The sequence below is a fragment of the Callorhinus ursinus genome, unplaced genomic scaffold, assembly GCF_003265705.2.
Source record: "Callorhinus ursinus isolate GAN/ISIS: 27379988/994484 unplaced genomic scaffold, GSC_fseal_2.0 scaffold59, whole genome shotgun sequence".
In the NCBI taxonomy this organism is placed as follows: domain Eukaryota; kingdom Metazoa; phylum Chordata; class Mammalia; order Carnivora; family Otariidae; genus Callorhinus; species Callorhinus ursinus.
Genome location: NW_027397121.1, coordinates 8,692,220 through 8,706,605, shown reverse-complemented (window position 1 = coordinate 8,706,605; position 14,386 = coordinate 8,692,220). Strand labels below are relative to the sequence as shown.

At 58.8% G+C, this 14,386-nt stretch overlaps 1 protein-coding gene across 4 annotated transcripts; it reads right to left on the bottom strand.

Annotated features, from left to right (window-relative positions):
• Positions 1-90: 90 nt before the first annotated feature.
• On the bottom strand, positions 91-13,225 carry EHMT2 (euchromatic histone lysine methyltransferase 2). 4 transcript variants are annotated; one of them, XM_025862420.2, is made up of 28 exons: positions 13,156-13,225; positions 12,443-12,509; positions 12,128-12,346; positions 11,778-12,031; positions 10,885-10,969; positions 10,745-10,785; positions 10,457-10,612; positions 8,835-8,972; positions 8,591-8,705; positions 8,319-8,420; positions 7,946-8,094; positions 7,708-7,851; positions 7,392-7,627; positions 7,131-7,313; positions 6,931-7,013; positions 6,456-6,562; positions 6,232-6,354; positions 6,045-6,146; positions 5,105-5,209; positions 4,842-4,996; positions 4,591-4,758; positions 4,032-4,176; positions 3,602-3,679; positions 3,308-3,423; positions 3,136-3,222; positions 1,250-1,328; positions 931-1,106; positions 91-593 (listed from the first exon to the last, which is right to left on the bottom strand). In XM_025862420.2, exons 1-28 carry the CDS (start codon positions 13,195-13,197, stop codon positions 413-415), a joined length of 3,636 nt encoding a protein of 1,211 aa, XP_025718205.1. In that variant the 5' UTR covers positions 13,198-13,225; the 3' UTR covers positions 91-412. The 4 variants fall into 4 exon arrangements, with proteins under 4 accessions (XP_025718205.1, XP_073740861.1, XP_073740859.1 ...); XM_073884760.1 differs by lacking the exon at positions 8,319-8,420; XM_073884758.1 differs by lacking the exon at positions 13,156-13,225 and having other exon boundaries at positions 12,443-12,767.
• Between the last annotated feature and the right edge of the window lie 1,161 nt (positions 13,226-14,386).

Sequence of the window (14,386 nt, the reverse complement as noted above, 5' to 3'; positions counted from 1 at the left end):
CATCCTGCTTGGTCCCTTGGACCCACATTCCTTCTAGCTGTGTGTGTTTCCGCCCTGACCAAGCCCCCAGCCCAACAGTCATCAAGACAGTTTATTACCAAACCCAGTATTTATTGAGAACAAAGGAAACGAGCTGGCATAGAGGCCCAATTTCAATTCATCGAATTTCAGCTGAGGATGGGGAACAGGGAGTGGCCAGCCCTGAAGTTACCCTCCCAGGGAGGAACCAGCTCTGGGAGAGAGGGGCTGTCAGACCTCCAGGGCCTGGCTGGGGTCTTGGGCCAAGGAATGTGTGAAGGGGGAGGGGAGAGAAGATGGCAGCGCCCCAAGGTGTGGGCTGTGAGCAGCAAGTGGCCAAGGGGGCTGCTGAGCTGGCGGCCACCCGGGGGTGGGGTGTGCGTGTGGTCCGCTCTCAGGGATTGACGGGGGGCAGGGAGCTGAGCTCGGGCAGCAGCTCGGGGTGGGGGTCTAGGCGCGCCAGGCGGCTCTGTTCCAGGGCGATGGCCTCGGCGGAGTGCTTGCATTTCTCCGAGCCACACTGACAAGTGAAGTATTTGCTTTTGATGTCCCAGAAGCGGTCACCATAGTCAAACCTGTAGGAGGAGGACAGGAGGCTACAGGATCCAGAGCCAGTGGCCCAGGCCTACCCCAAAGCACCCACCCCCACGGTCTCCAACAGGCTCCCAGCCCTTCCCTGCGCAAGGACCCACCGCACTAGCCCTGCCTGCGCACTTGTCAGACGTGCAGAATCCTGGGCTCCATCCCAGATCTACTGAATCAAAATCTGTGAGGCCCAGGACTCCATTCATACTGTCTTGACAGGCTCGGCTCTAATCCATGCCTAGACACCAGGCACGCTCCAGCCTCCGGCGTCTGGTCCCAGGCTCGCTGCATCTCCCACACCCCGGGCACACCCCGGAGACACCTCACCCCAGCTCCTCCCCAGTCCGGATGTCTCGGGAACTGAAGAAGGCAATGCGTGGAAAGCGCAGGTCTTGGTGCAGCATGAAGACCCGGACGGGGATGATGTTGGGGTCACACAGGTGGTTGATGAAGCGGCTGATGTTGCCATAGTAACGGGCATCGATGCAGTACACCTCTCCATCCTGAGGGGAGGGCAGCACTCTTCACATCACCACTACCCTGTTTGCCTGGCCAACCTCCCCACCCACGGACGGACCCCCAGTCCCTCCTCCCCACGTTTCCATCTGCTGACCGGCTGCAAGGCACAGAGGGGTCTCCTGCCCACCTTGTTGTCTAAGTCGAAGAGGTAGGAATCATCCTCTCTCACATCAGCCTCGGCATCAGAGATCAGCTCCCCGACATACCTGTGGGACAGGAAGTGGTGGTTCTGAAGGTGAGCGGGGGTTATCGGGAGCCAGCTCCAGGCCCTGTCCCTCTTCAGAACCCCGCGGAATCCTCCTTCACGATCTGTCAACTGCCCCACTCCGCATCCACGGATCCCACAGATCTACATGGCTGGGGTGCGCAGCCAAGGCAGAGCGGGCACGGACAGCGGACATCAGGCATCACGGGCTGGGGGAGGTGGGCAGCTCCCAGCTGGAGTGAGGAGCAGGAGGAAGAACAAGGGGACACTAGCATGGGAGGGGACACACAGGGCCTCCTGCAGCCGGCTGGGGTCTACTGCTAGACAGCTGGAACAACGGGCAGGACTGGCACATGTGGGGGAAGCTGGGGGCCGGTGGGCTGGGGATGAGCTGGAGGAGGAGCCGCGGGGAAGGTAAAGGGCAGGGCCTGAGCTGAGCCGGAGGCAGAATCAGGGAGCAGGTTGACGCCAAGCCCCTGTGATGAAGGGGACCCGTATTTGCGGGCAGCTGGTTTGGGTGGGGCAATCCGTGCGGGCTTAGTGACTGGGAGGTGTGTGCACTAGGAGTCACCCAGCCCGTGCTGGCGAGGCCAGGCTGCAGGACAGGAGAGACGGCAGGCCTGCAAGAATGGATGGAGCCACAGGGGCCGTGAGGGATTCTGGGAAGGCGCTGGGGACAAGGACAGCCACCCTGAGAAAGCAGAGGAAGAGAAGCTGGTGAAGAGGAAGGAAGGGGGAGTCCAGATGAGGACAGTGTCACGGGAACCAGAGCAAGGCGGGTAGCAGGCACCGGAATGAGGACCAAGACCTGGGGCGGGTGCAGGCTGCAGAGAGGCAGCATCAGCCAAAGGGTGAGGGCAGAGGCCGATTCCGGCAGGGACGAGCAGTGAGCCCATGGTGGGGAACTCAAGGTCCAGGAGGGAGGGAGGGGCCATTTGAACAAAGTCGAGAGATGACCCAAGAATTATTCTTTTTTTTTAAGGTTTTTATTTATTTATATGACAGAGAGAGACACAGCGAGAGCAAGAACACAAGCAGGGGGAGCGGGAGAGGGAGAAGCAGGCTTCCCGCGGAGCAGGGAGCCCGATGCGGGGCTCGATCCCAGGACCCTGGGATCACGACCTGAGCCGGAGGCAGACACTTAACGACTGAGTCACCCAGGCGCCCCAAAAGATGACCCAATAAAGAGGAAATGGGGGTGCCAGGGTGGCTCAGTTAAGCATCTGCCTTCGGTTCAGGTCATGATCCCAGAGTCCTGGGATCGAGTCCTGCATCAAGCCCTGCATCGGGCTCCCTGCTCAGTGGGGAGCCTGCTTCTCCCTCTGCCCCTACCCCACTTGTTTTCTCTCTCTCAAATAAATAAATAAAATCTTAAAAAAAAAAAAAAGAAACAAGAGAAAATGGATGATCCCTTAAATAGGGAAATGGGGCCAAAGGAGGCCTAGATGAAGTCTGCAAGCCGTGGGGGAGGAGCCGGGCAGGAGACAGGGATGGTGACAGATGCTGGGAAAAGAAAGTGGAGGTGGACGGAAAAGTTGCCTTATCACCTCCATTGTGCAGACAAGAGAAATGAGGCTCAGAGAGATTAAGAACCTGGCCAAGGATGCTCAGCAGCAGACTGCGGCTCAAACCCAGGTCTGTCTCCCAGCTTGGAAAGGCAGGGGAGGGGCGGTGTGGCAGTGGTGGCAGGAGCTCTGCGGTCTGGGCAGCCTGGGGGCCAGGGAGGTGCAGTGCCCGTCAGGGAGGAGAGCGGAGGGAGACCTGAGAGTCAGCTGCGGGTGGGCACCCAGCCCCTGACCCCTACTCACTCGCAGATGAAGGTGCCCTGGGGGATGGTCTGCAGGGCGCGGACCCCCCAGCCCATCTTGGCTGTTCGGTAGAGCTGCAGTCGCACTCTGGGGGGCGGGGGAGAGGCTGGTGTTAGGTGGAGGGGCGCGGGGGTGAGGTGGGCTGAGGGCGGGCTGCAGGGGTGGGCCTCACTTGATGCCGCTCTGCACCACCCGGTTCTTGCAGTTTCTCCAGCAGGAGCACGCCTGGTTACACTCGAATATCAGTGGGGGCTCGATCTTGTTAAATTCCTGGAGCAGCCGCCCGTCCTGGGGTCGAGGGAGGGAAGGACAAGTGGTTTCCACGTGGTGCCCACCGCGGGGCTCCCAACCCCACAGCCGGGGAGGACGGGCTGGGGGAGGCCATGTGAGCTGAGCTCAGAGACCAGGACCCCAGTGGGCCGCTGGTTTGCACCCTGGCGGCGGTGAGCGGGGCAAGCACACGCACCTTGTCATACCAGCAGCGAATGCTGAGTTGACCGCAGAGGCAGTTGGAGCTGGAACAGTCATCCACGCACGTGCAGTGCTGGGGCAGGGGGCAGGGTTAGCTCGGCCCTCAGAAGCGGCCTTGTCCCCTCAGCAACCAGCGCTCCCTGACCCCCAGCCACTGGCCTTCCTCTGAGGTCATTATTTTAGGACAGTGGGTGCTGATGGTCCCAGTGTGAGGGGGAATCAAGATGCTGCTGACAGGGGTGTCCCGGGGCTACCGTGAGCCCATATACCTTCATGTGGCCTAAAAAAAGGAGCCTTTCCCAGATGGATGCAAGCCCACACCTGAGTTCCCTCTTGGCCCCGCTCCCCTGTTGGCCCACGACTTGTCCAACTGTCCCTGGCAGCCCTGGATGTCCCTCTGAGAGGGTGCAGGGCCCCCCACTCACTTGCAAGTGGGTGATGTTGCGGTCGATGTTCATGGTGGACGTCTCACAGTTCTCCGAGATGTACTTGTAATCCTCAGGGCAGGGCTCCCCGTCCACGCCGTTGACACAGGGAATAGGCACGTTCTCATAGCCCCGAGCCACATCCCTGACAGAAGGGAGATGGGGCTGGGGGCGCTAGAGGAGGGGGTGCGGGGGTCCACTAGGTGCAAGGAGAGGCCTGAGAGGTTCCTGGGGCCGTGGGAGGGAAGGGAGTGGTTCTGGGTGGGCGGGCAAGGGGAGCAAGGCTGCCAAATAAACCGCAGGACACCCCATGAAAACTGGATTTCAGATAACTAAGAATGTCCCCACTACTGCATGGGACCCTCTTAACACTAAAAAACAGGCACAGCTCCTCTGAAATCCTCATTTAGCTCTATTCTCATTTACTGTATCTGGCATCCTGGTTGGGGGTTGGCTCTGGGGATTCAACGGAGCCTGGGGAGGGTCTGAGGGATGTTCTGAGGGTTCAACAGGGCTTGGGGAGGGGGCAGAAGGCTGTTCCAGGTGCAGAGGGCCTCACCGGCAGATAATCTTCTCAGTGCGGACGGCCCGATTTCCCACTCCCAGCCGAAGCTTGCGGTTGAGCTGCAGCGCAAACCACACATCGGAGCGCTCAGGAGTCAGGTCCCATGCTGTGTCCCCTTCCTTGTTGCGTAGCTCCGGGTTCGCCCCGCGTGACAGGAACAACCTGGGAGGGGACAGGAAGCCTGTGGGGCCTGGGGCCGCGAGCCGGCGTCGGGGTGCCAGGCTATGGGGCGGGCAGGGGCTCACAGCACGCAGTCGTGGTAGCTCTCCCGTGCCGCGATGTGCAGGGGCGTGTCCCCGTGGTAGTTGACTGCATGGAGGTCACAGCGGGCATTGAGGAGGACCTCGGCGATGGCCGCACTGCCGGTGAAGGAAGCCCAGTGCAGGCAGATGTTTTCCTCCTATGCAGGTGGGAGGGGCGGGGGTGGGCCCAAGCCGTGAGCCCTTGAACCCAGCTCAGAGAGGGCCAGGGCAGCCCCCACCTCCCCCAACCCCCGCTAGAATCTCACGTTGTCCGTGAGCGTGACGTCGGCGCCCCGGGTCAGCAGCATGCGGATCACCTCAATGTGCTTGTGCTCTGCGGCCCAGATAATGGGCGTCCACCCCCCACTGTCCTGTGGGTGGGGAGAGAGGGAGGAGGGTGAGGGGCCCAGGGTCCGCCCAGCAGCTGGCCCTGCTTACCAAAGCAGCGTGTGGTCTAGAGCATAGGCCCCAGAGCTAGACTCCAAGCATGAGTCTCAGCTCCACCACTCACATGCTGTGGTACCCTGGGTAACTCTCTTCACCTCTCTGGGTCTCAGTTTCCCGATCTATGAAATGGGACTAATAGCATCTACTACTCAAAGTTGTGGAGTAATTTTTTTCTTTCTAGAAAACACACATTTCCTAGGTCTTTCCACTCAAGTCCTAGAGTATGATGACCCAACAGCAAAACCACTCCTAAGCACCCAGACTGCAGTCTCTAAAAAATATTTCCCATTTAAGAACCAGACTCTCCTAGAGAAATGGCAGATTGAGCCTGGTGCAGGCAATGTGCTAAAAAGGTAAAGATGCTCTCAGAAGTTGCTGGGTTGTATCAAAAGCCACAGGAGCCTAGTTGAAGGGCTCCTCCTGGACAAACAATGGAACAATTCAGATTAAAGAGTGACTGTAATAGGCTAAAACACACCCAACATATAACAAACAAAGAGGTAAAAAAGAGCATCACTGCACATTTCTAGAGATTAAGGCAGCAACTCATCATTCTGGAAACTGATAGAAAGAGCAAAAAAGAGAAAAGTAAAGAAAATAATACAAATGAGGAGGGAGAAAGAGATGGGGACAGACTGGAACAGGGCTAAGATTCAGGGAAAGGGTCAGAGGTCCGTGGAGGCCGAAAGGGGGCCCGAAGCCCGAAGCTGAGCCCAGGACCTGGAGGAAGGGGGCTGGGCAGGCAGCCAGGCCGCTGACCTGGGCGTTAACGTCCACCTGTCCCGTGCTGAGCAGCAGGCTGACCATCTCCAAGTTCCCAATTTTGGCTGCGTGGTGGAGGCAGGTGGAGCCGTCCTCCTCCTGAGGGAGATGCGGGCAGATGAGCGCCCTGCCAGCAGGTCAGACCCGGCCTCTGGCCTGTGCCCCGCTGGCCCGCCCAGCACACCTTGCTGTAGACGCAGCCGCCACGCTGCACCATGTAGCGGGCTACCTCCAGGTGGTTGTTCACCACGGCCTCCATCAGAGGTGTCCGCTGCTGCTTGTCTACCGCATTGATGTTGGCTCCCGCCTGCAAGGAGGGTGCACGTGGGCTGGCGCCACAGAAGGGCTGGGCGAGGGAGGGGGTGTGAGGGCATGGTCCATGAGGCAGAGGGCCGGGCCCGGGCTGACCTGCAGCAGCACGTGGCAGATCTCCACGGAGCCCTTCTGGGCGGCCGCGTGCAGGGGCGTGCGCTTGCTCTGCTGATCGCTCTGGAAGTTGGGGTCCAGGTTGTCCACTGCGGGGAGAGCCCGCCACACCGGAAGAGGGAAGGACAAGTGGTAAGTGAGCTGGCGGGGGTGGGGGGTGGGGGTGGGACCTCCTCCGGGAAGGCTGTCAGGGCCCTGTCCTGGGCAACATAGTTAACCTCTCTGGGCTTCCACTGGGAAGGTTGAAGTGACTCAGCACCGTCCCCAGCACCTATGGACTCATTGTCACCACTGTCCCCATCATTACAGGTTATCTGTGTGTCTGTCTTCCCCTCCCCGCTAAGTGACTTGGGGAAGGACAATGACCTTCACTGCTCCCGGCCCTGCACCCAGCATCTGGCGGGTAAGTGCTGTTCCAGCAAGGTTCGCAAAACAAACAAGTGAGCGGAATACTCACACAGCATCAGGATCACCTTCTGCAGCTCCCCCTGCTTCACTGACAGGTACAACTGCCGGGGGTGGAAACGGAGCTTCTTCCGCCTGCCACGGTGAGGGAGAGGGGTGGGCTCCTCAGAAGGAGCATCCCCCTCAGCACCTGCAGACCCACCTTCCAGCCCCAGCCCCAGCCGCCCTCCCCGAGAGCAACCCCTCATTCACCTCTCGGACTCCTGGATGACCAGGGCTTTCTCCAGGGCTTCGCGGCCGGGTCCCGGGGGCAGCCCCACAGCTGACAGGCAGCCCCCATTGGGAAGGGTCAGGGAGGGCCCCGAGCTGTCGATGGTGTCAGCCAGAGGGTCGCAGGGTGGGCGCCGGGGCTCCCCATGCCCTCGCATCCGGGCACTGTGAGAGAAGGTGCTGATGTCTACAAGCAATGGCGCTGGGCAGGGAACGGACGGTTGGGAAGGGGGAGGCCAGTACCTGGGCTGGGAAGTGTCTGCTCTCCCGGGGGCATCCTGAGCCAGGGGTGGGGGGGCAGGGGCTGCAGTGCCAGCTGGTGGGGTCACCCCATCCCCCCGGGGGATGGTCACCTCCTGGGCCTCAGATGCATCCTCCCCACAGTGGGGACAGAAGACCATGCCGTTCAGCTGGGACACACAGGCCTTGTGGAAGCGGTGGGCCACACGGAAGTCAGGGTGGCACTCCAGGAAGGTGCCCTGGGGAACAAGGCGGTCAGGCTCCGGGAGAGCCCTCCCCCGCGGGGCACAGCTGCCTGTCCGCCCCACCGGTCGCTCACCGCTGTACAGAAGTAGCCACAGCCTGGGCAGCAGTGGTGCTTGACCATGCGGGCACGGTGGGTCTCACAGAGCACCATGAGCGCCACGCGGCTCGATGGCCTCATGGTCTCCCGCTTGAGGATGGCGGCATTGCAGCCTGACAGCTGTGGCGGTGAGAACGGGCAGGGAGAGGGTGAGGCTGGGGCCTGGAGCCGGGCCCCCACTGCCAGTGCCTCTCCTACTGGCCCTCAGGCCCACCTCTCCGTCCACACTCTCCGTGGCCATGCACTTGTGCCCAGCTCTCTCGCTGATGCGGTCAATCTTGGGAGCCTCCATGCGGCAGCTGCAGAGGGGCAACTCCTCAAAGCCCCGCTCCGTCTCCAGGGAAGATGTATCATTGGATACCCCTTGGACGGAGGGAAAAGGGAGCTGAAGGAGGCCATTCCCATCCCCCACAGGGACCCCTGGTGGGGCCTCTCACCCCTGCCATGCCTTTCCCTCTGCACTCTAGAACTCCCAAAGCCTGGCCATGGACAGACACCTCGGCTCCAGTGGGGTCCCGCTCCTCCCCATTCCCTCCAGCCCAGAGGGTGCCCCCTAGTGGCTCGCCATCCCAGCAATCGGCAATTACCAGCGTGGTTGGGGGAGAGGGTCCCCTCGCTGGGCAGCTCCAGGGACCCCAGAGGGACCTCCATGTACTCACTGGGGCCTGAGGAGCCCACACCATTCACTCCTGACACAGAGACAGAGAGAGTGAGAGTGCGAGCTCACAGATGCCCGGACGCGTGGGTACGTGCGGCTGTACGTGCGTGAGCACATGCGTGGGCGGGTGTTAGTGCCCGCTCTCTGGGGGCCGGGAGGGGGGCTGGAGGAGGGGACCCAAAAGCAGAGGAGCCTCCTCACCTCGTGGCTCCTTGGCCCGGGGAGGCTCGCGCTTCCGCCGTTTCCTGGACGGCTTCACCCATGGGCTGTCCTTCCGCCATTTCTTCTTGGCTTTGCGCCGGCCACTGGAGCCACTCTGGGATGGAGGAAGAACTAGAGAGCCTGGCCCCTAGCCCACGACCCCTCTCCCCTCCTCCCCTCTGAGGACTCAGACCTCGGGTCCCACAGCCCCCCACTTCCTGGGATGCTAGCCTCCAGCCCTTACCCTGTCAGACTGATTGCCTGACTCCTCGTCTTCCTCTTCTTCTTCCTCTTCCTCCTCCTCCTCCTCTTCTTCTTCTTCCTCCTCCTCCTCCTCCTCTTCCTCCTCACTCAGTTGTTCAGCCAGAGCTTCAACCTCAGACTGGGAGAGAGGCAAGGCAGGTCTGAGGAAACAGCAACCTCCAGGCCACAGCGCTCTCTTGGCGGGAGCTTGGGAGACAGGCAGAGGGCAGGACATATCCAACCCCCAAGACTGAGACAATGAAGCAGGATAAAGAGCTGCTACTACTATCCCAGGATGGCTCCCTGCAGGAGGTGAGCACGGACAGGAAAAGAGAGAAAGGGTGCTGAATGTTAGACAGCTGTCAAAAACTCACTTACAACAATGTGTGTGAATCTTGGCAACAGAGTAAGGAAAAACAAGTTCCAGAAAACAAGCACATGGTTTAATACTCTTTATGAAGTTCACACGGAGATAAGACTACCCCCGGCTGCTCAAAACGCTAGATGAAAAGCTAATGAGGAACTTTACAATAAGGACGAAGTTGACATTCCATAAATCCACTGACCAATCTTAAATAGGACCGATAAAAAGATGAGATGCTCTATGCCTCCTGATGTGATGCAATAGGAAGCATGCATACTAGCTATCAATCTTCTTACCATTAAAAACAAAACAAAACCAAAAAACCCCCAAATCACCCGAAGCTGATCATGCTTCTAGATCTAGTTTACAAGAAATATTGGGCAGGGAGGAACATGTCAGTCCCCACCCAATCAGCAAATACCTACATTTGAGAAATTCTGTATTACAAGTGACCTGGTTCCTTCAACAAATACATGACAAGAAAAACTTCTTTTTCAAAGCCAGGGGCACCCGTGCATCAAGAGAGACCTAAGGCAAATGTCAATCAAACCAGTGGATGGAGCGCTTTTGAATCCGGACAAACAAAACCCCATTTACGAAACCACGGAGGCACTGTGAACCCTGGTAGCAGGGTGATGGTTTTAAGGAGTCCCTGGGACATTTTTGAGGTTGTGAACACAGTGAAGCCGTGATATTAAAACACAGGAAGAGGCCTCATGTTTAGAGATACATATGGAAACAGTTCCAGATAAAACGATGTGATGGCTACTTTACAACGGTCTGGGAGGTGGGCAGGCTGGGGGAGGAAGAGCTGAGTCAAGAGCCGCCGTGTACTGACAATTGCTGGAGCCGGCTGAGGCTTCGTGAGAGCTTACCGTTTGTTCTTTTTTACGTATTTGAAATTTCCCATGATATCATGTTAAATAAAAAGCATGTCGGGTAGAACAGCATTATACTGCATAAGCAAACACGTATGAGACAAAACCAAACCAAGAGCAAAAGAATAAATAAGCAAACAAACAACAAAGTGGGATGCTAAACCCAAAGTTGAGGAGGGCGGTTACCACCTTGGGGAGGGGCAAGGGGATGGGGGTGGAGCACACACGGGGAAGAAGTTATAAAGAGGATGGGGTGGTGAATTAGGGGGTGTCACAGGTAAAAATGAAAGAAAGCTGGGGGGGGGGAAGGGCAGGAAGGCCTGGAGAGTGAGCCTTGGGCGAGGTGGGTGCTGGCAGGGAGGTAGGCTGGCTCCTTCTCACCTTGCTGTCGGAGTCCACACGCTCATCCACAGAATAGGAGTCGTAGTAGAGGCTGAAGTCGTCCCCCACCACTGTCTCCCACTCCTCCAGGGACCCTGGATCCCCTTTCTCCACGGTCACTTCTCCCGAACCCCGCGTAGAACCCAACTCCTCCGACTAGGAAGAAAAGATCAGAAAAATGGAAGCTGCTGGTACTCCCGCCTCCCATTTCCCCTGGGGACAGGATGCAGCGCCCCCCCCCCCGCCCCCCAGGTGGAGAGGCCTTGTTTTCTGCCTCTCCAGGCTCACCAGGCCACCTCCCACGTTCAGCTTCCTCCTTTTGGCCACCTCTGGAAGGAGAGAGAGAGAGAGAAAAAGGAGCAAGGCCTGTCCTTAAACCCTCAGGACAGGTCTTATCAAGTGGCCAGCGGGTGGGGGTTGGGACTGACCTGAGGTCATCTTCCCCATCGAGTGCACGTCATCACTCATGCGGAAATGCTGCACTTCAGGGGGCCGCTTCTCAGGGACTGGGGGCTAGGGGACAAGAGGGAGCACACTTAGGGTCAGGGAACATCTGCAGTTCTGCCTGGATTAGCCTGGAGCCCTGGATGAGGGTGGGGTGGGCGAGCCACACCCTCAAAAATGCCATCTGAAGCTCCAATAAACCAGAATGTGGCAATGACTGAGAACTCCTTCTCCCGAGAGAAAGTGTGTTAAGCACATCCCACACCTAACACTCACCTCTTCAAGCACTCAGAAGCAGGCCCTCTTTACCCATTTTACAGACGAGAAAACAAAGGTTCATGCCTTGCCCAAAGCTGCCTAAACCATATCCAGAACAAAATGATACCAGGAGCCCCAAAAACATTGTCATAAAGCTTCTGAAATTCTGGGGTTTTCTTTCCCTCACCTCCTTCCCTGTAGGGATTCACAGGAGAAACCCTTAGAAACCCTTTGAAAAAGGAAGTAGGGGCAGTTTCAAAGGGAGGAAAAAGCTCCCTTGGGGCCTACTTTGAGGTAGAGAGTTTGAAGTTCCTTAGACAGTCATTACCGTAAGAATAATTACGATGTTAACTACATCATTAACTCTGGAACCTTTGTTTTTTCTAGTCCCCTCTCCCCAAGAATGTAAACTCCAGGAAGACAGGAACTTGTCTGTTTGTTCAGATTAAGCCCAGCCCAGAATTTAACACACAGTGGCCCCTAGGTAACTACGTGGCGCCATGAATAGATGAGAAAAAGTCTGAAGCTAAACTGTAAAAAAAAAGTCCACAAGGGGTTCACAGTGGATTACTCTGGTCTCCCCACCCCCATGCCTGCCTCCCTCCCCCCCAATTCTCACCTGCCCATTTCCTGGTTTGGACATGGTTTTTCTGGCTCGGTGGACCTTGGGCTGCCCCTCTGGGCTGGGTGTGGCTACAGGGGGTTCAGGCCCCGCTGTAGCCGCCCCTTGGGCCCCTGGCATACTCAGCAGCCGCATAGCCAAACTCTGGACTGATGGGGGTGATTTTCCAGCCCCTGTCATTGACATCTTGGCCCGGCTGGGACAGGCACCCCCCTTGCTGGGGGAAGAAGGGAATGACTTTGTGGCATGGCCTGGAAGACAGACAGGCAGGCAGGCAGAGGCAAGATAAGAGGGAAAGTGGTCAGAGGATACCCCACCTCACCCCTCCAGGCTCCCCAGCCTCTCACCCAGCAGGATGCGGCCCCCATGGAGGTCCCCATCTCCCTCGAGATTCTCAGGTTCATCCCCAATGAGTGGTGTGGCTCCCACAGGGGTGTCAGCCCCCTCATCGCCCACGGTGACTGTGACAGAGGCGGGGGATGAGGGGCCTGCAGGCTCCAGGGAGTCAGGGCTGGCCTTGGGCAGGGTCTCTTCACTACGAGGGGTGTCCCCCAAAGAGCCATGAACTGTAAGGGAAAAGAAAAAGTTCAGGGCTAAGGTCTCAGGGAATCCTGTGTTGGGGGAGGTGAAGGTCCAACTGGGCCCGTTTCTACTGCACTCACCTCTCTCAGTGGCTCCTCTAGGCTCCTTCTCCAGCACCAGCGCCCCCATCTCAGCAGGGGCCTCCCCCTGGCAGGGGACACAAGGTATAGGAGGGCTGGTCAGCCCAGTAGGAAGTTGGGGAGCCCAGGACGCCTGGGCTCTGGGAAGAGAGAGTAGGCTCCGGGGCCTACCTCTTCCTCTATGGGGCCCCCCCCTTCCGCGGCCTCGGCTGCCCGGGGGGGCCGCACGACCCCTCCCCCGGGCCCGCATTAGCCCCCTCCCTCTCGGCAGACCCCGCATCTCAGGGGCCGAGAAGAGAGGAGGGGGAGGGGGCGGGGCCTCTGCGCCCCGGCCCCGCCCCCTCCTCCCGGCTGCACGCGCCGCTCCCCCTTTGTCCCCCAGGCCGCGGGGACCCCGGGCACCAACCCCTCCAGCGCCCGCTGCCCCCCAGCCCGGTGGACGGCCCCTCGTGCCCCTCGCGCGTGCTCCTGGGGCCCCGGCGCCCGCCGCCCACTCGGGGGCAGCCGGCGGCTGCACGCGCGCCTCCGTGCCCACTCCCCCCACCTCCCACCCCCTGGTCCCCTCATCCGCCCCCGGTGCTGGCCCTCCGGATTGCTGCAGGTCCCGTCCGGGCCCCCCGGCCCCGTTGCACCCCCGGAGCATTGCACGGGCGCGCGCTTCCCCCGGGCGCGCGCGCGGGCATGCACCCGCCTCTCCCCCTCCCCTTCCGCACCTCGGCGGCCGCCGCCGCTGCAGCTCCCGCCGCCGCCGCCATCGCCGCTTGCGCGGGGGGCCGAGCCGGCGCGCGGCCGCCCCGGGTCACGTGGGCGGGGGAGGGAGGGCTAGGAGGAGCCTTAAAGGAGCCACTACGCGCTTTCTGGCCATTTTCCCCCGAGAGCCGCTTCGGAAATGGCAGTGGCTGTCCTAAGCTGGGGGCTGCAGGGGAGAATTCCTGCCAATCCCGGCGTCAGCTCAGCGGGGAGCCGAAGGTGAGGCACGCCTGGGTCCAGGTGTGGCTTCTCCATCCCCCGCCTGTTTTTAGGTAACGAAAGAAGTGTCTGACCCTCACGGCTCTGGGCAGCGGCTGTCTTTCCATTCTGGCCCGCCTATGCTTCTCCCGCCTCTGGGTGCTTTCTGGTTTCTGGGTCGCCAGATAGAAGAAGACTCGGGCTCAGTTTTGGCCTCGCTTCTCTAACGAGCAGGAAGGGGGCAGTGGGAACGCGCGGAGGACACCTTTGCTCGACTGCTTTTACCTTGCTGCTTCATGTTTCCTGGAGCAGCGTCCCCTTTTGAAAACCTGGGGCTAAATGTCTCTTCTGTTTATGCCAGACCTGTTACGCCACCATATGCACTAGGGATCCAAGTAAGCCCCCAGAGGCCCAAGAGTTATTACTGCCTGGTGACACTACTAAGTAACCTTTTTTTTTTTTGCCAAACACCTCACAAGCATAGTCAGGCACTACGCGGGTCATAAGCCCAGTTAACAGTGGAATTATGAATATTACACCAAGATATACAACCTTGATAGCATTATTTAGGGTACCATCCCTTTACGGATTACATTCTGGTCAAAGTTAAGAAAAAACCCTGTTATGATTTCACACGCACTATTTGATAGAAACCCGTGGTTGGGCTATGGGGCACCTGAGGCCAATTCAAGGCCTTCTGGGAACTGTAGTTCTCTTTGGTTAAGAACTATTCCAGAGCTTTGTGGGACTTGTAGTCTTCTCCATACCCTAATCCAAGCATAGTGTTTTTTTAGCTTTTTCAGAGGACATGAACCTTTTCGTCAGAACATAAATGCCCAAACATAGGCTCCTGCTTACAATTTTGGTGGGCATAATGATCACCTTTATAGCTCATCCCTAAGGCTGATACCAAACTCTTGTAATAGAAGAGGAAGTTGTGTGTTACCACCATGGCCAATCATGGCACATAAGCGTGAGATACCTGCCAGATGCTGA

What these genes read in the sequence shown, in the direction of transcription:
- EHMT2 (XM_073884758.1), bottom strand. Translation starts at nt 12,722, where the DNA reads ATGCGGGGTCTGCCGAGAGGGAGGGGGCTAATGCGGGCCCGGGGGAGG. An exon ending in GATGGGGAAGATGACCTCAG is followed by an intron (nt 10,786 to 10,884) that starts GTCAGTCCCAAC and finishes CTCTCCTTCCAG; the next exon opens with AGGTGGCCAAAAGGAGGAAG. An exon ending in CCTCTCCCCCAACCACGCTG is followed by an intron (nt 8,095 to 8,318) that starts GTAATTGCCGAT and finishes CCTCCGTCCAAG; the next exon opens with GGGTATCCAATGATACATCT.